Source organism: Trachemys scripta, chromosome 2 (assembly GCF_013100865.1).
Source record: "Trachemys scripta elegans isolate TJP31775 chromosome 2, CAS_Tse_1.0, whole genome shotgun sequence".
NCBI lineage: Eukaryota > Metazoa > Chordata > Testudines > Emydidae > Trachemys > Trachemys scripta.
Window position 1 is genome coordinate 75,165,284 of NC_048299.1, and position 25,002 is coordinate 75,190,285.

The window sequence follows — 25,002 nt, forward strand, 5'->3', positions numbered from 1 at the left end:
TTTCATTCCCATCTAGCTCATTACTTGAGCTGTTGGTTTCTTTTAATAAACTATCCCAATTGTATCCTTCAATGATCCTGCAGTCTAACCTACAGTAACCTTGTTATCTTCCTTTTCCTTTGGTTGGTTTGCTTTTAGTATGTTCCAGTGCATCTGTAGCAGACATTGTATTTCTTGTGGATGAATCCAGCAGAATTGGGATAAGAAACTTCCAGCTGACCAGGACCTTTCTGCTCAAAATAGTCAATGCTCTGGATATTGGCCCAAATAATATCAGAGTTGGCTTGGTGTTGTACAGTGATGAACCGAGGCTAGAGTTCACCCTGGATACATTTGAGGACAAATCAGATATCTTGAACTACCTGAAAAAATTGCCATATCGAGGTGGGAGAACATACACGGGTGCTGCCATAGATTTCCTCAGGAAGAAGGTTTTTACTCAAGAGGCAGGCAGCAGGAAAAATCAAGGAGTGCAGCAGTTAGCTGTGGTTATCACTGATGGCCAGTCTTTCGATGACTTTGTTGAGCCTGCTTCTAAACTGAGATCTCATGGAGTTGCTGTCTATGCTGTAGGCACCAAGAAAATCTCAGAGAGTAGCCAGCTGGATAAAATTGCATCTTACCCTTCAAGGAAACACGTCACCAACTTGGAATCTTTTCTGCAGCTGTCAAATATTGAATGGAAAATAAAGAAACGGCTTTGCAGTGAGATTGTGTCACAAACCTTTGTAGTCCCAGTGCGATCACGGACTCTGAAAGAAGGTAAGAGAGAAATATGAAAATCTGGCCCAAAATCTTGCTCAGGTTCATCTGTGGAAACTCACTACGTCTATTGGCTTTCAAGGCTATACTCTGAATTTGCATCAGTGTAACTGAGAGCAGACTGTGGCCCTCTATCTTTGCCAGACAAAATATCCAGGGCCATGAATTCAGTCATATTCTTTATACATTATCACTGAAAAATGGGACTTGTGATGGTATCAGAATGTACAGCTTGGGGTGAGGAGGGGATTCTCTCCCACTCAGGAACCTTCCATGGATCTTCTCCCTACCTACACACAGAAGGAGGGCTGAGTTCATCTGCCCTCTGGTATCATCCCCCTTTGCCTTTGACCCCCTGGAAGACCCTATTTATCTCCAGAGTCCCCTGCCTTGGAAGTCATAGCCAGGGGACATGCACTGTTGCCCTCCATTCATCAGCAGTGATAAATATACAGGCATGGTGATGCCGCTGATGCAAAGATGCTGTAGGGCAGGTTTAAGGCTCACTACCAGTGAATACCACCAATGCAGGGACCTCTCTGCCAGGCACAGACCAGCTCTGCAGGAGACCATGACACTGGGGGCATATTGGGTTAGGAGCAGGTGTGGCTAGGCTGTCCCTCCCCCCTACCTATTCCATGCCACTGCAACACCCATAGGGGCTGTGGTAAGAGGGGGCACAATTTAGGTCAGCCCTCAGGTTTGGCCAAGCCTCCTTTGGGGTGACAAACTATCACCATCATCCTCAGAGGTATAATCAGTATCCCCTTGATCCCAGCAATGGGCCTTAGTGGTGGCTCAGAAAGAATTCAACTGTACGGGACAAGTACTGCATTGATTTACAGCCGGCACAATCCCATTGAAAGAGTGCTCTGCTATAGTGTTAGCAGCCACATTTTAAGCTAAACAAAATTGGTTGTGCCTCCTCCTGTACACACACAAATGCACACATATATATTACACATGGCTGTGTGTGCACACTGATGCAGACAATAGGTTGTCAATAGCCTTGCTCATGTTGGAGAACTTTGGCATTGCAAGTCCTGCAATGCTTGTAAACATCTTATGGCCACATGCCAAGTGCTTGGATTAAGTTATATGTGTGTGCAAAGGATGTAAATTGGGGCAAAATTTGGCCCCATATGTTATCCTAATTCCTATGATTTTTGTCTGCCTTGGGCTTAGAAAATGTAGTAATTTTTCCAACACTAAATATTATAGCCAGCATTTTTTTTGTGATTGCTATTAAACCATACTGTAGCACTGCAGTAATTGAAAGATATTTCACCTTTCCCTTTGTTTCCTCTCAATTAGGTTGTGTGGACACAGAGGAAGCTGATATTTATTTCCTGATTGATGGGTCTGGCAGTATATACCCAAATGATTTCCAGGACATGAAAGTATTCATGAATGAGATGATCAGCACGTTCCAGGTCAGTGCCAATGGAGTTCGCTTTGGCGTGGTTCAGTACGAAAGTACTCCTCAAACAGAATTCACGATTAGCCAGTACAACAGCGTGAAGCAGTTAAAGGAAGCAGTCCGTAATATTCAGCAGTTAGGAGGTGGCACCAATACTGGAGATGCTTTAAGGTATATGAAAAGTCTTTTTGCAAAGGCCGCCAGGGACAGTGTTCCTAAGTTGCTGATAGTCATTACAGATGGCGAATCCCAGGATCAGGTGACAAAGGCAGCAGAAGAGCTGAGACAAGAAGGGATTGTTATATATGCCATTGGCGTCAAGAATGCCGTTGAAAAGGAACTGAAAGACATCGCAGGAACAGAAGATCGAATGTTTTTTGTGAGCGACTTTCATTCCTTAAAGCTCATCAAACATGATATTGTGCAGGATATCTGCTCCCCAGACGGTAAGAGGTTTTCCTAAATCACTCCAATCGCTTAGACAGTAGAGAGCACCTGGATGTGCTCATTATAATTAGTAGTAGTATTTACTATTTGCATTAGCCCAGCACAGATGTGGTGCACATTGAAGATAGCTTTGCTAAATAAACAGGAATAAACAACTTCATTCTTTTGTGTAAATTGTCTCAGAAGAAGCAACACGCTTTGCCAGATGAAATCCAGGCTATCCTTCTCCTCCTGACACAGGGAGGGTATAATTTCGTTGACTGAATATCTCACAAAAAAAATGAAGTCTGACACCAGAGGCTGAAATTCTTAAAGATGGCCTTATATATGTAAATATATATATATATATATATACTATTTACGGTATGTTAGCACCTGAAGGTTCCTACCCCAAGATACTGCACAAATACAGAACAAAGAGCAGCTCCCTGCTCTGAATTGCCTATAATCTAATGCTAGGCTATTTGAGATCCTAAACATACGCACATTTTCAGCACTGTTGGTACAGTCCAGAACAACGTGTGACTGTAGTGCATTGCTCTTCTAAAGGAGATAGATTAAGGCTCTGATTTTGGATCTGAGCATGAGCAGATGAGTTTGTCAAAAAAATGAAGTACTCATTTTAGGACCACATTACTGACCTTATCCAGAGCGGCTGTGGATCAAGGGCAATGTATAAACCGTACAGTGCCGCATTCTAAGATGGGGGAAGAAGATTGTGTAACAAGATGTGGTTGCATATTTATACATGCCCTGGTCATCAGTGGAGATCAAACTCAGTATCTTCAGCACCAGAACATAAATCCTTACTATTTAGACTTTAACAGTAACTGTTAGCTGTTAGTAAACAGCAGCCTTTTATTTGCCTTGATGTCTGCTCCGGAAGACACGATTTTCTGTGTAGTTTTCAGTCTGAGTAGTTGGCAAATACATTCAGGAGGAGATTCAGAATTTTGTCTTCTCTCTTTTCTTTTCTTTCCCAGCCTGTAAGAATATGAAAGCCGACATTATTTTGCTGGTCGACAGCTCTGAGAGTATCCGCCCTGTTGATTTTCAGAAGATGAAGGATTTCATGCAGCTGATTGTGAACAGGTCTGATATTGGGGCTGATAAAGTTCAGATTGGGTTGTTGCAGTTCAGTTCAGAGCCCCAAGAGGAGTTCCAGCTCAACCGATACGGAAGCAAGGCTGACCTAAGGAGAGCCATTTCGGGGATCAGGCAGATTAAATCCGGAACGATGACCGGGAAAGCCCTAACTTTTGCCTCCTCTTACTTTGATGAACCCAAAGGAGGGCGACCCAGAGTAAAACAGTATCTCATAGTGATCACAGATGGGGAGGCCCAAGATATTGTGAGAGAGCCTGCTGAGACCATTAGGGGCAAAGGTATCACCATCTATGCCATTGGTGTTCTCCATGCAAACAACTCCCAACTTGTGGACATTGCCGGCAGTCAAGACAAAGTGTTCTTCGAGGATAACTTTGATTCCCTTACCTTTCTGGAAAAGGAGATTCTCTTTGAAATTTGCAACCCGGAGGATTGTAAGTGATAGTAATAACCTGTTGGGTCTTTCTAATTCTTCTTTATTTTGTTGTGTTTACTGTTAATCCTTTATAAGGTTTGATTCCTCCCCACCCACATATTTCTAGTAGAGATCTTCAGCTTTTCTTCCATTGTGATATTAAGCAATGACAGTAAAGTGAAATGCAATAGCAGAAAATAAGATCACTCTCTTTACAGACCGGAGTCTCATGCTTTTCCTCAGGAGCCGTATTTTATTTCCTTTCAGGCAGGTGTATATTTTTCTTTTGGACAAAAAGAAATGCCCACAGCCCTCCTTTTTTGTTTTTCTTTGAATCTTGCTTTTCGGAATGTCCCTGCACTTTCTGGTTTCAGTTAGCAGTTGGATCGAAAGAACTACTTGGGAGGGAGCAAGGAGGAGAGAGACCTGATCATAACATTACAGCTTTGTTTCCTTTGTTTTGTTAACAGCATGCAAAAGGACTGAAGTTGCAGACATCATATTTGTGGTGCATGGATCAAGAAGCATCACAGACTTGCAGTTCCAGGGCATTCAGAGGATCATGGAGGCTGTGGTGAATGACTCAGTGGTTGGAAAAGACAATGTTCAGTTTGGGGCTGTGGTCTATAGCACTAATCCTCAGGATCATTTCTCACTGAATACGTACTCGGCTAAATCGCAGGTCAGAGAAGCAATCTCTAACTTGACAACTATGCCAGGGCTAACCTTCACAGCAAGGGCTTTGAACTTTGCCAGGGAGAGATTTGGTATGGCTTATGGTGGTCGTACATCATCTCTTAGTGTCACCCGGATTCTTGTGCTTATTACTGATCAGCCAACTTCACCCTCGGATAGACCCAACCTTCCAGCAGCAGCAAAATCTTTGAAGCAAGATGGTATCAATGTCTTTGCTGTTGGAGTAGATGAAGCCAGTAGAACAGAGCTTGAAGAAATTGTGGGAGAGCGAGAGAGATTGTTCTTTGTGCAGAGCTATAATGAACTGGAAAGCTTACACAAAAACCTCACTCATACAGTATGTGATGAGGCAAAGCCAGGTAAGTGAGACCTTTAAATTGAGCTGTTGGTTTTTTTCTTATATGTTTTCTGCCATTTATCCAGATTATCTAGGTTGTCACAGGCAATGTCAGTCACAGGCAATATCCATTTTTAAAATGTTCTATTGAGACAAGGTTAAGGGGTGGTTGGAAATAGCGTAGAGACAATTTCCAGTATGGAAAGCAGCACATGTCAAAATCAGATCCCTTCACCATCATTTTCTTATGCACTTTTCCAGCAAAGCACGTTCTTTACTTTAAGCACATGATTAATCCCATTGACGTTTATGGGAGCATTCGTGTGCTTCAAGTGCTTTTGCTGGATCAGGGCTTTTGTTTCCCTTTTCTCTCATACCAGCATCCCCCCCTTTCCTTCTCCTCTTCCTCCTGCCAGCAGTTCTGTGTGCTCTCCATCCCCCTTCTTTCTATACCAGGACCCCCCATGTCCTTCTCCCCATGCCAGGGATTCTGTGTGTCCCTCCATTTTCCCTTTACCCCATGCCAGGGCCCCCTTTCTCCTTCCCATGCCAGAGGCTCTATGTCCTTCCCCATATACCTTTTCCCTCCATTTTCACTCCATTCCCTCCCCCATTTCCCTCCCACCCCCAGGGTTCTGTGTGCCGCCTGTTCCCCCTTCGCCCTATGCCAGGGTCTCCCTTTCTTCCTCCCCATGCCAGGGGCTCTATGTGCACCCCCATATCCTCTCCCTGCATTATGTCTTATTTATTGGTTACAGACGGGCAGAGATATGCCATGAAAGTGAGGTAAAGGGCCTCACTTCACTCAGCCAATAAAAATGTATAAAGCATAAAAACCCTTTTACTTCCAGAGATAAGGTATTTACCAATTGCTTGGGCTAGCTTAAACTTACCTTACAGGCACCTTACTCCATAATTGTCCTATATAAGGCTTCCTTGAATCTGGTCCCTTGGTCTGAACCATTATGTTGATTTCTATGTTCCTATGAATGGACAAATTTACACTATGTGGAGGGGTGAAAGTAACTTAAGGGACTTACCGGTATGCAGAGCGGCCCGGATCCTGAGCAAGGCGAGGGGGCGGCTTTGGACCCCCAGAAGGGGTGGGGCTGGAGCCATACTCCCCCAGCCAGTCCTTCAGCACTGCCTGGCCTGCGCCGCCCGTGGCTCTGGCGGCGATTTAAAGGGTCCGGGGCTCCCGGCTGCTGCCCCCGCTAGTGCTACCCCGGGGCTCCAGCAGTAATTTAAAGGGCCAGAGCCCCAGGCCCTTTAAATCACTGCTGGAGCCCCGGGACTCCTGACTGCTGCTACCCCAGGGCTCTGGCTGTGATTTAAAGGGCCCAGGGCTTCCGGCCACCAGTAGTGCTACCCTGGGGTTCTGGCAGTGATTTAAAGGACCTGAGGCTCCCGGCTACCGCTACTACGCCAGCAGCCAGAGCCCTGGGCCCTTTAAATTGCTGCTGGAGCCCCAGGGCTCCCGGCTGCTACCACTACTCCAGGGCTCCGGCAGTGATTTAAAGGGCTTGGGGCTCCCAGCCGCTGCTACTGCTACCCCTCGGCTCCGGTGATGATTTAAAGGACCCGGGGCTCCACCTGCTGGTGCGGTGGCAGGGGCGGCTGGGAGCCCTGGGCCCTTTAAATCACCGCCTGAGCCCTGGGGTAGCAGCGGTGGCGGCCGGGAGCCCTGGTGCTCTGGCGGCGATTTAAAGGGCCGGGGGCTCCGGTTACTGCTGGGAGCCAAGGCCCTTTTAAATTGCTGGGCCCCGGGGAAGCTGGTTCTTTTGGCCTCCCTCATCAGCAGCCCTGCTGGTACGATCAGCTGTGTACCGGCTCTTTCTGGTGTGCCATACCGGACTGGACCGGCTTACTTTCGTCTCCGACTATGTGAGAATTAAGCTAGGAGAAGCAAATTTTCAGCATGTAGAGGCTCGCTTGTGCTTGTAGAAATTTACCACAATAATACACTTATATTTAGCAGGACAACTGCAAACGGGTATTTAAGTGTCTAAAGACCCATTTGTGTGCACATTTGTGGTAACAGTGTCTGTAGTTGTGGTAAATATATGCACAAATGTTCTGTCTGCTGAAAAATTAAATGGGCCTTTTTATGCACTGAGAGTGCGGACCTAGGTTTGCAAAATGGGTGATTTTCCCAGCACTAGAATGTCCTCCCTTTCCAAAGTGCTTCTGGGACATGGGGAAAATACCCACATTATTTGGATATCCTACTTCTCAATTCACCTTAAACATTTCTTGAAAAAAGACTCTCTACACCAGTGGTGGGCAACCTGCGTCCCATGGGCCACACACAGCCCGTCAGGGTAGTGTGCTGGCGGGCCACCAGATAGTTTGTTTACATTTGCACAGCTGCCCACAGCTCCCAGTGGCTGTGGTTCTCTGTTCCCAGCCAATGGGAGCTGCAGGAAGTGGCGCGGGCCACAGGGACATGCTGGCTGCTGCTTCCCACAGCTCCCATTGGCCAGTAACGGCAAATCATGGCCACTGGGAGCTGCGGGCAGCCATGCAAATGTAAACAACCTGTCTGGCAGCCTGCCAGTGGATTACCCTGATGGGCTGCAGGTTGCCCACCACTGTTCTACACACTCTTCTCCTAGCGCAGGGGTGGGCAAACTTTTTGGCCTGAGGGCCACATCTGGGTATAGAAATTGTACGGTGGGCCATGAATGTTCACAAAATTGGGGGTTGGGGTGCCGGGGGGTAAGGGCTTTGGCTGGGGGTGTGGGCTCTGGGGTGGGGCTGGGGATGAGGGGTTGGGGGTGCAGGAGGGTGCTCCGGGCTGGGACCGAGGAGTTTGGAGGGCAGGAGGAGGATCAGGGCTGGGGCGGGGGGTTGGGGCATGGGAAGGAGTCAGGGGTGCAGGCTCTGGGCGGCGCTTACCTCAAGCAGCTCCCAGAAGCAATGGCATGTCCCCCCCCCCCTCCGGCTCCTACATGGAGGGATGGCCAGGCGGCTCTGTGCGCTGCCCTGTCCGCAGGTGCCACCCCTGCAGCTCCCATTGGCTGTTCACTGAAGTATACAAGCATTGTACAATTCTGGTGTAAACTTTCATTTTGAAATACCAAGCTCACCGACTAGAAGCTGCCTGTAATAAATGTCATGCACCTGAGATAGCTCCTGCAGCACAAACTTGTTCACAAACAAGAAACTGCCCAACCTTCCAGTAACCCAACAGACCTTCTGGTTCCCATGCCATTCAAGGCAGTCAGGAAGCTCAGCATTTTTCTTCTAGAATGCAAGCATTTTTTCTTATTATGACGCTTCAAATTGTGGCAAGAAAGGGATGGTGTTTTACTTGATTACACCTGCTGACTGTCCAATACTTGTCATTCAGTGAGAATTAAAGATTAACCTTATTCCACTGAAAGCCTGACTTCAGACACAAGTTCTGCATAGCCTAGTCTCACCTCCTCTCTGCAAGAAGTCAAAGTTATGGTATATAAAGTGTCCAGGAGCTAGTTTCTCCCAGCATTTGCTACTTGATACATGGTGAAGTTTCTTTCTGTACAGAGGACCTAAGGGTTTAAGTGGAACTTATGTGGTGGATTGACCTTGTGCTGGCATCTCTACACAGAGGGAAATTTCACCCAAAGAGAGCAGGGTATTGGAAAGGTGAAATGGATGAGCATTCCCAGATTTGCATAGCTAAGTAAATTTTTTCCCCCCCTGCAGCTTGTGGCAACCAACAGGCAGATCTTCTATTCTTGATTGATGGGTCATTAAGCATATCTGCACGTAACTTTTCTGCCATGAAAACATTCATGAAGGAAATCGTGGACAGTTTTATTATTGCTCAGGACAAAGTCCAAGTTGGCGTGGTCCAATACAGCAAAGATCCCCAGAAGGAAATATATCTCAATGAATTCCACTCTGACACAGCCATAAAGGAACAGATTGACAGCATTGTCCAGTTAAAGACCTCCACCTTTACTGGCAAAGGTCTGAGGTTTGTCAAGAGCTTTTTTGAGACTGCCAAGGGTGGCCGGAAAAAACAAGGAGTTTTGCAGAGCCTCGTAGTGATTACTAGTGGGCAGTCTAATGACGTGGTGGACGAGGCAGCTATTGCTCTGAGGAATGATGGGATACACATCTTTGCAATTGGCCTAGGGATTCCAAACTCATTTGAGCTTCTTCGAATCGCCGGTGATGCACGCAGGGTGTATGTGCTGGAGAATTTTGAAGTGCTGAAAACCATAGAGAGAAAGATTGTCACTGAAATCTGTGAATTGGAAGATCGTCCTAGCCAGGGTAAGTCACAGAAATCTTTTATTGAGTATATTTCTCTACAGATTCTCTGTGTCCCACACTTTTGTGATTAGTCAAAGGAAAGAAATCACATTTCTGTAGATCACAGATAATTTAGCATGTTTTGGAGTGACATAAAGCAGGCACAGCTACTAAATCTGGCCCTAGAACTTCAGCAGGACATAAGCAGCGGGTGCAGACTAACTCATAAAAAACACAAAGCTCCTATTTTCATGCAAGAGTCGGTAGCAGAGCTGGGTGAAAGTTGGAAATTCCGTTCCATGGGAAATTCTTAAAAAAAAAAAATCATAATAATCATTCCATTTTGGAATGAAAAGTAACAGTTTTAGAAACTTCCTGTGGAAGGGAAAATCTGAAACAAAAATTCTTTAGGAATGATTGAAACGTTTCACTTAGAAAACTTTTGAAATGAAATAGAGCCCATGCTCTCACGCTCCCAGCCCAGCCATGGCTTTCAGGGCTTCTAGACTCCCAGCTACCTGTCAGGCCTAGAAGACTGACACAGAATCATGCGCCTTGCTCTGAGCACCACAGCTGATTTGGGAGACTGGCAGCTTGGAAGCTGGGTCGGTGGAACATGACCAGTGCACCCACAACTAAGCAGACAGTGGCTAAACCCTTGCATGATGTGGGGTGCACAAGGACAATACCTAGATGCTTAACAGATCAGTGCTGAAATAAAAACTGCCCCCACCAGAGCCCAATATTACTGCTGTGGAAATGGAGCATGTTCACATCAGAGAGATGATGTCTAATGAAGCAGCACCTCCTGGTGTTCCTTCACCAGAGAGCAGTGAGCTTCACCAGCAGAGAGCCACATAGTAAATACATTATAAAAATGCAAACTCTCTTAGAGGCGAGAGAGAAGAAAATATTTGATCTCACTGTTTTGTAACAACAGCCACAACAAAAAAACAACCCAAACACATTTGATAAGCTAATTTTATCTTGATCTCTGTCATCTTCTATTTTCCCTGATTTTTTGTCCTTTAAACCTTTTTTGCTGACATCAAAAATTTCCCCCCACTCTGACTGACCAAAACCTTGCATTTCCATTTGTTTGCAATAATTTTATGTATATAAACATACTGAGGGCACTCATACTACAGTGATAGAGGGTCAAGATAGAAATCTGGATGCATGGACAGATAGATTAAAAAAAATCATTTCACAAAGTAAGCATTTTTACATGCAAATGAATACCTCTACATGTGCTGCAGATTCACGTATGCATTTTGCAGCACAATATGGATAATGATTTTTGAAAATGTACATAATGCAGTGCTAAATTAACCTTTGGTATAGTGAATTCAGTTACACCAGGTATAGTTAATTCAGTTACACCAGGGATGAATCTGGCCCACAGTTACAGCTATAAAATGTGTGTGTTCTGTGAGTGTATGTGAGATATAGACACACATGTATAAAATTATTCTACAGACACATGAATATCTATGTATATATTTAAGTGAACTGGGAAAAGGTGACACAGGTAGCAACACTTCTAACAATTTTGACCTTAATCTTTCTGTGCCTCTATTCCCCATATGTAAAATGGAGGTAATAATATCACCTCCCACCTCAAGGGTGTTGTAAAGATAATTTCATTAATGTTTGTAAAGCACTAAGATACTATCATAAGTGCATTATAGAAATGCCCGTGAGGAAATTAATAATGCTGCGTGTAGCGCAGGGTCTGGATGGAGTGCAGTAAATAAGGCATGGGGGGCACACAATTAAATGATGAGGATAAAAAGAAATATTCAATAACTTCCCACCTAGTGAGCACCACCCGTTGTGTGTACTGAATGAGGCATGGGTCCTGTGGAAAAAATAGCATGTGATCATGTAATTATCATACATCATAATGCATATGCACAAGAGGGCTGAATTAAGGTTGCACAGGCAACCTTTGTTCTGGCATTTCCTAATTTTTGAGTGCTTCACTTGCACTCGAGTGAATCTTATTGTAGGTTTCTTCTGATATAATATATACTATATCTGAATGTGTGTTTGTGTCTTTTTCTTCTTTTCTCATGTATTTTTGAATATATATGAGAAAATAAAATAAGAAAAGAAAATGGATTCTCTGTCTGAGTTAACCATAAATATATGTAAACAAAACAATGCAACGTAATACTTATGTTCTCAATTATTGGTACAGCAAATAGAGGAAAGGCACAGGTTACCAGATTTCCTTTCTCGATACTATGGTTCTGTTTCTCTATACTGCTCTGACAGCAGAATAGGGTTAAGAGGAGCTGAGCACCATGGAGGCAGCCTTGTCTATACACAACAGTTATGTTGCTTTAACTATTCTGGTATTGTTTAAAGTGGTATAACCCTCCTGGTGTGGATGCAGTTATACCGCTGGCCTTGTCTACAATAGAAAGAGTTTGCTGATTTAGCTATACTGGCATAGCTATACCCATAAACCCTCCTAATGTAGATTCAGCTTACACTGACAAAAGACTTATTTTGCCAGTATAATTTATACCAGTTCCTAGAATGAAATAAGTTATTCCTGCAAAAGGCCTTTTTTGCCAGTATAACTGTGTCTATAGATGGACACAGCTATGCGGGTATAAGTTTTAAATGTAGACCAGGCTATATAAAGGTGCTTATTCTGGTATAGCTTATTCCCACGTGAGAAGGGGGATAAGGAGGATAAGCTATAGCTGTTTAAGGCACCTTTATACTGGTATAGTTGTGCCCACATTAGGAGTTTGATTGGTATAGCTAGTTCGGTAAAAAAATCCAACCCTTGACCCTCTTCATTACGCTGATAAAAAATTGTGTGTAGGCCAGGCCTTAGGAACCTCATCAGGAAGGAAGGGGTAGCTAAAATACTCCACTGTGCTTCACATTGTCACTTACTGTTAGTGGGCACTTTGGGAGCTACTTTTCACTTCAGTCATGAAAATTCAGTCTTCATGTCTTCATTGTATGAACTCAGTCAAGCCACTTTACCTCTCCGTACTGTTTCCCTACCAGTAAAATACTTGTCAACCTCACATGAATCTGGTGAAGATTAACTGATGCCTGTAACATGCCTTGCCATCCTTGGACCCAAGTACAAAGGTGCCCTCAGATACATGTGCTCAGTTTCCGTGGACTTCCCATTGAAATCAACAAGCGCTGCCTGGGCATGGTGTAAATTGTTATTGAAATACATTGGGCTATGCTAGTTTACACCAACTGAGGATCTGCCCCCTGAATTCTTTTCAAGTAGTGTGGTCCAAGTTCAGGTCAGGCCTCAGAAGAAAGCTCCTGATGAAAACATGCATCCTGTATTCTCGGAAGGACCACATACTAGAATCAGACACGTGATCTGTTCATGGAAACATTTGATCAGAAACATTTTATGGAAGTACAAAATCACAGTTCTATGGCCTTGTGCTGATCTCTGGCACACAAGTGTACTGTAAATCTAGCGTTCTTCATTGATATTGGGACTGTAATTTCAGAATCTGAGTTAGTGTGTGTGTATTTAGCTGCTTTGGAGAAAGTTGTTTTTTCATTGCCAGAAAAACAAATGCAGCAGTAAATTATGTCACAGAGAAATAGTTTTACAGGCTTGAGTGCTGGTGCTATTTCCTAGCTTTTAAAACTCTGTGATTCAGCATGCGTAGCCAAAAGATTGTAATTCAGCTTAGTAACAAATAGTTTCCTCCAGAGGGCATTTTGTACTGTAAAAGGAAGTACTGAACTTTAATAGTATAAAGGATGATAGCCAAGTGGCGTGAAATCACCAGAAGCCTGCAATCTATTTTGTTAACTATAGGCTATGTGCACCTCAGTATTATGAGAGTGAGGAAGTTAGTATCAATTGGCAGTTAATAAAATTATTATTAACCCTTAAAAGGATGAGGCAACAGTTTGCTGGAGCATCTATGCCAGTATAATTGACTTACTTTTTTAAGTGACAAGTGACACAGCACAAACTCAACTTTCTGGTGCCTGGCTTTCTGTATCGGTGATGAGTAAAGACTAGCTGAATGCCTCAACCCAAACATTCTTAATTTCTATTCTATTCTCTGTACTCTGACATCCCCAACCACCTCATTATCCCATCTCCGCATTTCTCACACAAATGAGTGAAAGTGTAGGAGAAAAGGGAACGTGAAGGAGCAGAGAAAGGATTAAATTGAACAATTATAGTTAATGACTTTAGCCATCAGGATGCATTCATAGCAAACTAAGCAACTGCATTGTCCTCTAAAAACATTTCAGAGAGTCACAATTGGAGAGGAAACAAAAGAAATGGGGTGTTTTGTTTTAAAGATATAATTGCATCAGGCAGAAATTGTTGACAAGTGGGCTACAGTGGAAACTTAATTACAGGTGGATAGTGTGGTCAGGAGAGACAGAACAAACTTCAATATAGGGATCAAGGGATTAACAAGATACAAAAAACAATACGTCAGGTGGTATGGCTGGGAAAAAGTAGCCAAATCACAAAATATTGGCCATTTTTTATCACACTTTGTAGGAACTCTTCCATAACCAGTATATGCCATACTTTACAGTACTAATCACTCACTGTCAAGATGTGTTTCCCATGTCCTCCCTTCCCTCTTCCTTTCCCACCTTCTGAGTGTTTCTCTTACTCACTGATTGATGTCTAATGTATAATTCGATTCTGTGAATAATTACTGCCAACCACATTGCATTGGAGCCAATTGCACTATTCACAGCAGGAAGCCCAATGCTCAGTGGTAAGTGTTTACAGGATCAGGCCCTTAAATTCTAATCTTTTGGGAGCTGAGACAATCTCTATCATTTGTTCTGTTAAGTGCCCCTCATGTTTAGGGTACTAAATACTTAATAGTGATGATCAATCCATTTTTTTAGCTATGCTTTTGGTGACGCAAAAGTTACATCCAGTTAGAGCGGTGTGTGTGTGTGTGTGTGTGTGCGTGCGTGTGTGAGATAGTTTCTCTCTCTCTCTCTATGAGCAGTAATATAAGCCAGCTCCTCAGCTGGGATAAATTGACGTAGCCCCGTGCAAGTCAATGGAGTGACACCAATTTACACCAGTTGAAGATCTGGCTCTCTAATTCTCCTAATTTTAAATTGAGCATGTTTTGTCACTGGTGCAGATAGAAAACAAGATCATAAAATAGTGCTTGGATTGGATGACTGATTTTCTTCCTTGCCCCCTTCTCAGATTGCAACATAGATGTTTCTGTAGGAATTGATATTTCGAGGCGCATGAAGTCTATATCTGCACTGAACGAGAAGCAGAAACTGCAAAAGTACCTGCCCAAACTTCTGCACCGAATGGCGTCCTTGACTAAAATCAGTTGTACTGTTGAGTCTCAAATCAACACCAGGTTCAAGTACCAAGTGTTTACACAGAACGGCCAGTCCTTATTTGACTCCGATTTTGAAGCCTATGACGAAGAGATCCTCCAGAAATTCTTAGTTGTTCAGACCATTGTAGACACCTATCTGAATGCAGACTTCTTACAGTCATTTTGGGAGAAATCCCTCAGCCTGGCCTCTGCTAAAGTGAAGGTAAATAAAACAGAATAAATTATATTGTTTCAAAGTATATTAAGTCTAGTGCTGGTGAACATTGCATGGGAAATAAAGACTTCATGAATGTTCTTTTAGATAAATCCTTGGATTCATTTTGACAGCATTCATGACCCCTTGCTGCAAACAATTGTGTAAGTGAATTTTTGTTCCTGGAATTCAAATACTTGGGCAAATCCATATGCTCACAAGTATTTACATGGGAAGTTTTCACATGTCCATCTTGGAAGCAGTTAGTAGGTTAAGGAGCAGAACAGTATTCTGTAATAGATGGCTAATCACACAACCCGAGTAGTAATGACTCAAAGCAAACATCATCGCAAATGTTTCATGGCAGAAACATATTCACAGAAATCACTCATTAAATAATTTCAAATAACAAATGAGTAAAGTCGAGGTCTGTCCGTGGATAATTTACGAACAGAGAAAAGTGGCTATATTTGTAGACTAACATGTCCACTGCAAATAGTTCATCCAGGTTGAAATGAGACCAAGAGAAAGCAAAGATCTAAAGGGCTGATCCAATCCCTATTGAAGTCAAAGGGAACCTTTCCATTGACTTGAATAGAAATTAGACACCTCCTACGATTTCAGATTCAATGCCTTTTATGTTTTTTTCTGATAAAAAACTAGTTCTGGAAAGACTTTTTACATACTAGGGCACTGATTCAGAAAAACATCCCTCTAACATATAAACTGTATCTTCCAGAGAGAGCTTATTTTAATTCTTACAAAGTATTGGTAGTTTAGAATGGTCTTAATTTAGAGTGCTCACTGAAAAGTGTATTCTCACTTTCATTCTGAGGAGCAGACACAAATCCCCATGCTGGCAGGTAAGAATATAAACTCCATATTCAGCATTTGTAGAATTCTTTCTTCTCAACATAGGTGCATGGAGTGGTGCATATCTAATGTGTTTTTTTTTCTTTTCTTTTTCTGTTAAAATCTGTAAAGTGCAGGTCTTCTCTGAATGATGACTATAAAATGGCATCATGAGGGCCCACTTGTAATGCATCTCAATGATTTCTGAACAAATTTGCTCAGTTTACATATAAAAATGTTATTTTTCTAACTGCGAACTCTACTAATGCAATGTGGAATCTGAGAGTTGAGATGAGTTCTTCCCTCCTAATGCATCATCACTAGTAACAAAGATTCTGCAGATCTAATGCTGCTCTTAGCTACATCTGTACAATTCCACTGCCATCACCATTCTAGGAATTGGAAGGTAGCTCAAACTTCATACCCATTTAATTCTTGGCCACACTGCTGAGACAGCCAAAAGGGCACCTGTTATTACCCTTTGTTCTGGCACTTGTGTGCGTGATGTAAACATCTGACTATTTACTTCGAACAGGACTGAGATCATGAATTCATTTTTCATAAGTCACTGAACAGCAACACATTTTTGCTCATCAGTTGGATGAGACACAAAGATTCTGGTTCTTTGTGGTTTGCCGTTCATCTTTTGTTATGTTTGAGTATGGAATACTGGACCCAATCTTGAAGTTATTAACTGAGCAAGGCTCGGATTTATTCCAATCAAAAACTGATCCCACCATGCTTAGAGTGGGAACAGAAAGGTACTTTCCAACACTTTGTGATTGATTATTTGCACAGCAGAGGCTCAATTTGCCACTGCATCTGAGCTCCACTAGGGCAGATGGGAGGCCTAATCTAACTTATGCCACTGGAGACTTGATACCACTGGAGGATGGGGTAGTGAAGCTTTGCTTCACCATACCCCCTGTCTTGGTGTCAACATGCCCCCTCTCTCCTCCTACCCTGGGGCTGTGGAGTGGCTGGCGCAGGAGCTGACTTAGCCGCATATGCCAGCCTTACACCAGTGGAGAGTTCCCGTGTGCTAGGGGAATTCTCTGCTGTCCACCTATGGCTGAATCAAACATCAAGTAGGCAGAATGGACCAGGGATCCCAGCCCAGCATTGTTATGTTGTTAGTCTGACAGTTCAAGTCCTGGACTGCCATCACCCAAAGGAAAAACACTGCTTGCTCTAAATTCTCTCAGTTACACCAGGGTCAATCTGGAGAACTCCACTGACTTCAGTGAAAGTCCTTCAAATTGTAAACAAGAATAGAATTGGCCCCTTGCCCAGCACACCTGGGTACTTAGCTAAACTGGTTGTACTAATAAAAGTTGCAGTCTACAAGGTAAATCCTTCCAAATGGAGCCATTGTCAAACTAGAGATATTTTGGGGCTTAATTACCATGACTCTGTCCTTTTTAAGCTACATTGTCACCAATTTTCAATACTAAATTGTAATTTTTAAGTTAACCTGGAATATAAACTCATCAAGGATTGCACAGCACTTTGAGAACTACCAGGGAAAGCGGTGGGTGGTATTATTATGGTTGTTTTTTCATATTTTCTGCCAACCACCTTGGTAATTCAGGGTTTTGTTCATAGGTTCTCTTAGTGTTTACAGATGGGCTGGATGATACTATAGAAATGCTCAGAACAACAGCAGACTCCCTTCGCATTAAAGGTATGGCCTGTTATGACGGTCCAGGGTTTTTTGGTTTATCTTGCAATGTAGACATACCCAAAGAGTGCTACATTCCTCTCCCACTGCGGACCTTCCACATACTCATGCTGATCTGCCCGAGAATTCTTGGTAAGCACCCTCCCTTCTCTGGGTGAGCCAGGGCTCTCAATTCCCTGAATGATTCATAGACTTTACCTCTCCCAGTATGATCATGAGGGTTTCCGCCACCAGCTCCATTTTCACTCTAGGATAATAATTGTTAGAGAGTTTATTCCTTCACTCTCCCACTTCCCTGGTCCTTCTCGCATGAACAGAGAGCAACAATACCCAAAGTCTGAAGGTGCAAACAATTCAATGTTTATTGGGATGAACTTCCAGCAAGCTTAAATCCAAGTCCCTTTTTCCTTATTTTCAAATCCCAACTTACTTCCGGTTTGCCCCTAATTTATATAGTAATATTCACAGCTATACCTTAACCAATCATTCTACTGAAATTTACCTAACCAATCCTAACATATTGTAACACGATTAGCTAACCAATTATATCCCACCACCTTAATTAGTTTACACCCAGCAAAATTAATTATACAGCAGACAGAAACAATCACAGAACCAGACAGAGACCGTGCAAATAAACATAGCAAAGTGGGAACTATAATGCCAAAACAATACAGAAGTGAGGATTTTACAACTACATCTATACAGACATTAGGGTTTCCCAGCTGTGTCTATTGATAAGTGAGTTCTTACCAGACAGAAAACTATGAAACTAAATTTCCTTTTACATCTGCTAGGCTTTTCCCTTTCTCTGGAGGTGATAGATCAGATCACCTTCCTAACAGCCCCAGATCGCCTTATTTCAATATGGCTAGTTTGGAATGTGAGGATGTGACCACACGCTTCCCAGTTTATGGCTGCCTCTTAGCCAAAGGTATTGGCCTAAGAACAGGGCCTCAGACTGTCACAGTGAGAGAAGGCACTTATACGGATTCTTTCTTTTATACCTCTATAAGTAGCTAAATGATAAACATATACCTAAATTCTTAAAGTATAGGCCTTTACAGACAGGCCTGAATATCTATATCCTAACAGTAATCTTTTTATTAAACCAAGAGGACTGACTGTTTTTGTTTCTGCCACTTTTAGTGTGATTTAAAGTTCCAGATTCCTCTATTTTCCTTTCTAAGTCTAAGAACAGAGACTGTATGATGATCTCTCACCTTGCTGTAATAGCAAGGAGTAAATGTAAGCACAGAGTAAATAGATGGCTGCCTAAGACACTGCATTTCAGGAGGCAACATAACTTTGGAAGGAATTTTACTCCAGAAAGTAGCTGTCTGATCTTGAAAATATTCACCAACTGAAAAGTTGACATTTTTCATTGCAGGTCAGATGAAACCTTTTGAAAAGTTTCATTTTGGTTTCGACCTTCTTTCTTTTTTAATCTCCAGTTAGCTCAAATTTTGAAACAAAAAGTCATTATGAACAGGAAAAGCAGCACTTTTCGTTTTGAAAATATCAAAATGAAACTGACATTTTCAAAATCCTTTCCTCGACATTTTTTTGAGTCGGTAAATTTGTCGAACCCAACCCTGTTCTGCAAATGGTTTCGGTTTTGACGAATCCACATTTTTTTGACAAAACAGATTAATTGAAAAATTCCTGACCAGCTCTATTTATGGGTCACTTCAAAAACCAAATCATTTACGGTCATTATTCTAATTATTAAAGCAGATCAGATAAATAACAGTTTTAACATATTTCTTTTTAAAGGCCTTGATGCGCTTTTAATGGTTGGCCTGGAAAATATGCAGGATTTGAATGAACTTCAGGAAATAGAGTTTGGCAGAGGATTTGGATACAAGCAACCTCTGAGCATTGGATTTCCAGAACTTCCAAACATCTTACAGAAAGACCTTGTAAGTCCCTTTGTGACATGAACAAAGACAAAACCCATCACATTTTGACAATCTGATAGATAAGCTAGTATATCACGAATTGTTTTGCAGGACATGGTTGCTGAAAGAAAATGCTGCAATGTTCTTGCTAAGTGTGTTGGCGAACATGGTTTTCGTGGTGTAACTGGACCTCCTGGGAGGAAGGTAAGTGTACAAAAGTGTCTACTGGTTAGTTATTTTGTTTTGCCAGTCTTTTTTTAAAGTAGTTCAGTGCTACACACATAAAACACCTGCAAATCTTGCCAGTACAACAGGAAACAAAAGCTTGATCATTTCTCTAGTGTAAATTTTATTCTAGTATAAGTTTTTCTTAAACAATTATAGACCAGTAAAACACACAGAAAAACAGGTGGCCTTGGTGACTTTTGACACTAATGGCCATTGGACACATTCCTTTGGCCAATTCAGTAATCGGAAATAACCCTGTCCCTTCCTCACTTGACCATGACAATTATGGCTAATTGCCTTTGGTAGCTTACTGCTGCTGTATTAGCAATTTGAATGCTAGCTGCCTTCCCATTAGCCACCAACATAACCCCTCTCTTGTGCTTTCTCGTTCTTCTTTCTCATCCCACCTCTGCATCCATGTGCAGGAGTTGCCACACCTGGCATCGTACTGTCCTTCCAAAACTTCCTGTTTAAAACAATCTTGTTACTCACGTTGCTTTCTCGGATACTTTCCTGAAATCCATCAGATCGGGTTATGGGGGGCTCTATTGGTTGAAGTTTTCCCACTTGAAATGGTGCTATAACATGGAGCATGCCAGCCACCCCACACAGATGCTGGTTTATAAAACAAACCGTAGCCATTTTTCTTGTATAATATTTAATAATAATACTTTGAGTTGCTATAGTGCCATTTATTTGAGACTTGTTATTAATTAAATAAATAAATTAAGCTTTGCTTTGTAACACTCCTATATTGTTGTTCTAAACATTTTACATATGAGTAAACTGAGGCCCAGAGATTAAGTTCCAGATATTTCAGCTCTGACCTCCTTTCTTTTTCTGGTCACAGAGCATGGAAGGATCTGGCCCTCTCCATTCTATCTGCTTCTTTAATAAAACGCAGAGTGAAAAATATGTCTCACTTAGAAGAGAGACAAAAAATTGATTATAATACACTATTGCTGAATGAATATGGACTGGAGAGGAGGGAGGGGGAAGTATTTGCAAACATTGATTCAAACAAGGGCCATGAATTATCTTTGACATTCACAACCCTTTTCTTTCATTCTAGGCTAACATTCATAGCATCATTCTTTTAGTTACAAGTATATTCTTAGAAACCAAAGACTTTTGTGCAAATCTGTGCACTGGTCAATCTGTTTGATCTGGATTTGTTTTCCCTTTTGCTGTTTATAAAAAATTGTCATCCACTCAGGAAGGCGAAACTTTATCATGTGATTAGAGTGAATTGTCTGACTTCACAAATAATGAATAGTTGAAGCAAATAACTTGTAAATAACCCATAGGTTGGAACATGCTCCTGTATAATGGTCAAACAATTTCCAATAGCAGACAAAATTAGCCTGTTCGTGGATAATTTGCCATCCAAAGAGGCTTAATTAACTATTTCCTATAAAGAAGTCATCATCTTGACAGTGTAGACTTTGTAGGAAGGAAAGGAAAGACAGGTGTAAAAACCACTCTTTTATGGCAAACAGCCAGGGTTTCGGAAAGACAGTTTCTCGGGTTATTTTTAATAGTCACAGAAAATTTAAACACCCTCTTCAGATATCTGTTCACTTATCATATCCCCTCTTAGTCCTCACTTAGGCAATATGTATATACGCAGTTCTTATTTTTCCTCATAAATCACTCCTGTCAGCTCCTTGCTTATTTTTGCTGCTCTTCTATGAATCCCTCTATTTTGTCAATTTCTTTCTAGCAATATGGTGCCCAGATGATAAAAGCAATAAGCAAGACACAGTTTCAGCAGGCCTGTGTAGACATTCCTTGTCCTGTGACATGTAGCCTTTGAAACTGCAGACGACAATCATTCAAGCAAACTTTGGTGCCGTATTATATTGAGAATTCATGACTAATTGCCTGTCCACTGCCATTCCTAGTTCTTTTTCAGCATTTTGGTTTTCCAGGCTTCTCCTGCACACTGAATGTTTGCATTTTGGGTTATTTTTCCCAAGAGACGATGAGTTTTTCATCATTCCAAATCAAATATAAATTGAGTCTTTGCATATATCTTTAATATCTCTAGGTCTCTTTGTAATATATTATTTCTCTGTTCTCAATAGTATTTAACTCCTTACAGTATAGTACCCTCTGTGAACTTTGTTAGCATGCTTATTATTTCCTATTCCAGATGATTAATGAAGATATTGAATAAAATGAAACCTACCATTGACCTCTCTGGTGACAACCAGAAAACACACCAAAGGCTTATCCTGAAACTGTATACTGAACACTGTTCTAATTATTATTTCTCAAGTTTAAATGACTTTTAGTAGTGGAAATGTCCAAGATGCAGCTTTTTTTCTCCCCTTTATAATTGACTCTGGTTTGAAAGGTATGTTTTCTATCTGCACATGCAGAGTTCTGCAGCCATTAAAGGAGAACTCTGTTGAGGAAAAGGAAATCTGAGACAGTTTTATCTTATTCATTTGTTTCTTTCAGGGAGGTGTAGGCTTCCGGGGATCTCCTGGCCATCCTGGTGAGGAAGGTGGAATTGTAAGTAAACATTTTGCCTGCCTTCATTTTAAGGGGGATGTTGGGAACCCCCCACAGACCTTGGAAAATGTACCACCACTGCTTGTACACAGAAAGGGGATTGCCTACGACTTCTACTGCACGTAGTTTTTGGTGAATGTAGCACCAAATGATTTGCCAACATCACAGGGTGGCTGTTGTGGAACTCGGAGTAGAACTCAGATCTCCTGATTTACACTCATGTGCCTCTCACACAAGCCCATCCTTTCCCTCTCAGCATAAGCCAGCATATCATAAGAAAAGCCAATCATAAGTATAGCAGCATAAGATTATTATTTTTGGTGCATTTACCAATGGCTTTGCAATGAGTTATTTATTACTGCTGTAGACTTCAGCATAACACACACAAGGCTAGAAATGTTCTTCCCCCCCAACCTTTTAAAATCATAAATTCTGTTGAGACATCACCCAGAGAAGGCCAACAAAAATTAATTTCTTTACCAGTATAAACACAGAACTAGTTTTATAGTGTTGCAGCCCTGTCACTTGGACATAAAGACTTTTATTGATGGCAGGAAGGCTGCACACCAAAAACCCATTCTGAGATAACTATATAGAAGCATGCAAGCCCCATTGGAGTAATTTCTGCTCTCGGCGTGTGCTTGGCTAGCTTGATCTTGCCACTGGAGATGCTGTCTGGGGCTGGCCAGAAGACAGCCCGGGTGGAGCCGGCAGTGAAAGAGAATGCCTCCGAACTGGGACTGTGGAGAAAGCACTCTCTGTTGCTGTGCCCTCCAAACCCAGAGGCCATGACTCACCTTAAGCAGCAGATAGATGGAAGAAATCAACTTTCCCAAATTTCAGGTCACCTCCATCCCTGCCCAGAAGGGGGAGAGAAAAAGGAGATCCATCGATTCCTCATTGTCTTGTGGATGCTATAACCTAAAAGCAACTCCCATGCCCTCACTTTCCCCTATTAGCTGCTAAGCCCTCCAGCTTTTCCTGACTTCAATATAAAAATCTGCAGCACACTGAGAATTTGAGGAAGCCAAAACAATTGAATGTAATAAAATAACGAACACAAGGTATACTGTGCTGATTATACTGTATTGGACTGAGGTGGGTGGTGCATTGAGGAGGGGAGAACTTGAAGGGCAGTACCACATAACTACAGGCTCCCTGCTTTATTATTCCATGATACCCAGCTCAAAATTTAGGTGTAATGTGTCAAATAGGACACGGGGCTATGCGTAAGGCCCAGAATGCAGCTGCATTATTGCCCTTGCACTTGTTGTGGAAAATAGACCACACGGTTGATTTTGGATCAGACAGCCTGAGGCTCCTTTATTGATCAATTAAACATGCATGCATGGGGGAGTCAGCTAAGGCAGCCGAACACCCACCTGACAGATAACATACGAGAGCTTATATAGGATAAAACCACAATTAGTAATACATACTTTCTTATCAACATTATTGCCATGTTTGAAATACAATATCCTTAAAAGGGAATATAGCACAATAAGCTTTCCTGTTATTCTTAGTTTGCCCTTTGTGGTTACATGCTTCCCTAAAAACTAACAGTGGGCAGTTATGAATCACCAGCCTTGTGATTACAGGTAGTTCCTCTTCTGTACTTTTCCTTCACCCTGCCTTCAAAAAGCCCCTTTTCTTCAAAAACCCTCTCTCTTTCTGTTGACTTGACTAATGTTCAGGCCCAAGCCAAAATATAGGCCTACCTGATCCAATCTAAGTTTAGGCCCAGAAATCTTTCTACAACACACTTTTATATAGTGTTGTGCCAGTATATCACTATTTTATACTTGGAACCAGATTCTGATCCCATTTGCATTAGTGTAAATCTGGAGTAATTACACTGGTAGAGAAGAGGGTCCAGGGATTGCACAAGAGGTACAAGGCTCCTTGTGCCTTCCTCCTCCCTTATATGTCTTTGCAACTGTCTCTCACAATCAGACCCAAAATGATCTCTCTCTCTCTCACCCTGAATTTGATTTTTTATTAATACAATATTCTAAAGAGTCTTGGTGGAAGATTTTGCTACTGTCTTTGGCGGCTGCTCCTGGATGCTCCTAAAGTTGTCTCCATTTTTTTCAAAGATTGCAGATGTGATCGCTCAGACAAGATTGTTGCTAAAGATTCTTCCACCTTGTATTTAGTTGTGACACTCTGAGTTTCTTTCCCAGACCTGAAGAAGAGCTCTGTGTAAGCTTAAAAGCTTGTCTCTTTCACCAACAGAAGTTGGTCCAATACAAGATATTATCTCACTCACCTAGTCTCTCTAATATCCTGGGCCCAACACGGCTACAACAACACTGCAATCAAAATATCTGTGTCTTTTCAGTCTACATGTCATCCCTAAGAGACCCGTAGAATAATCCTTCCAGGATTAGATGTCCATATGAGAGGAAAGGGGTATTCAGTTCAGGACAAGTTATAAAAAGAATCAATCTTCCAATATCAAGATTTCAGAGTCAGGAAGTTTTTTCTGTGTGGTGGTGTGGGGACAAAACATAACATGACAGTAAATGCTTAGAACAGTGATACAGCCCAAACTTCGCAGGGACTGACTCAAAGCCCTTTGGCTTCCCATTCACTTCAGTGGGCCCTAGTCAGGTCCCTAATGCAGTGGATGGTGATAGTTAAAGAACCCTGGCTTGCTTTAACTGTAGATTTTTAAATAACCAGTGACCAATTTTTAATGCATGAATTTTAACACTCTGCCTTGCTTTGTAGGGGGAGAGAGGTCGAATGGGCTTCAATGGAACTCAAGGAGAAGGAGGATGCCCAGGCATTAGAGGTCCTAAGGCAAGTGTTAGAAGCATTCTTTACCCCTCCCCCCTT

At 42.2% G+C, this 25,002-nt stretch overlaps 1 protein-coding gene across 1 annotated transcript in view; it reads left to right on the plus strand.

Annotated features, from left to right (window-relative positions):
* LOC117872446 (collagen alpha-6(VI) chain-like) overlaps positions 1 to 25,002 on the plus strand; it is a 127,471-nt gene that overhangs the window by 25,460 nt on the left and 77,009 nt on the right. Inside the window, exons 6-16 of the mRNA XM_034760901.1 lie at positions 139 to 762; positions 2,077 to 2,628; positions 3,613 to 4,170; positions 4,622 to 5,206; positions 8,875 to 9,450; positions 14,639 to 14,988; positions 17,437 to 17,515; positions 19,289 to 19,434; positions 19,525 to 19,617; positions 22,108 to 22,161; positions 24,895 to 24,966. Of these exons, the coding sequence (XP_034616792.1) occupies positions 139 to 762; positions 2,077 to 2,628; positions 3,613 to 4,170; positions 4,622 to 5,206; positions 8,875 to 9,450; positions 14,639 to 14,988; positions 17,437 to 17,515; positions 19,289 to 19,434; positions 19,525 to 19,617; positions 22,108 to 22,161; positions 24,895 to 24,966 (3,689 nt within the window). The remainder of the gene's footprint in view (positions 1 to 138; positions 763 to 2,076; positions 2,629 to 3,612; positions 4,171 to 4,621; positions 5,207 to 8,874; positions 9,451 to 14,638; positions 14,989 to 17,436; positions 17,516 to 19,288; positions 19,435 to 19,524; positions 19,618 to 22,107; positions 22,162 to 24,894; positions 24,967 to 25,002) is intronic.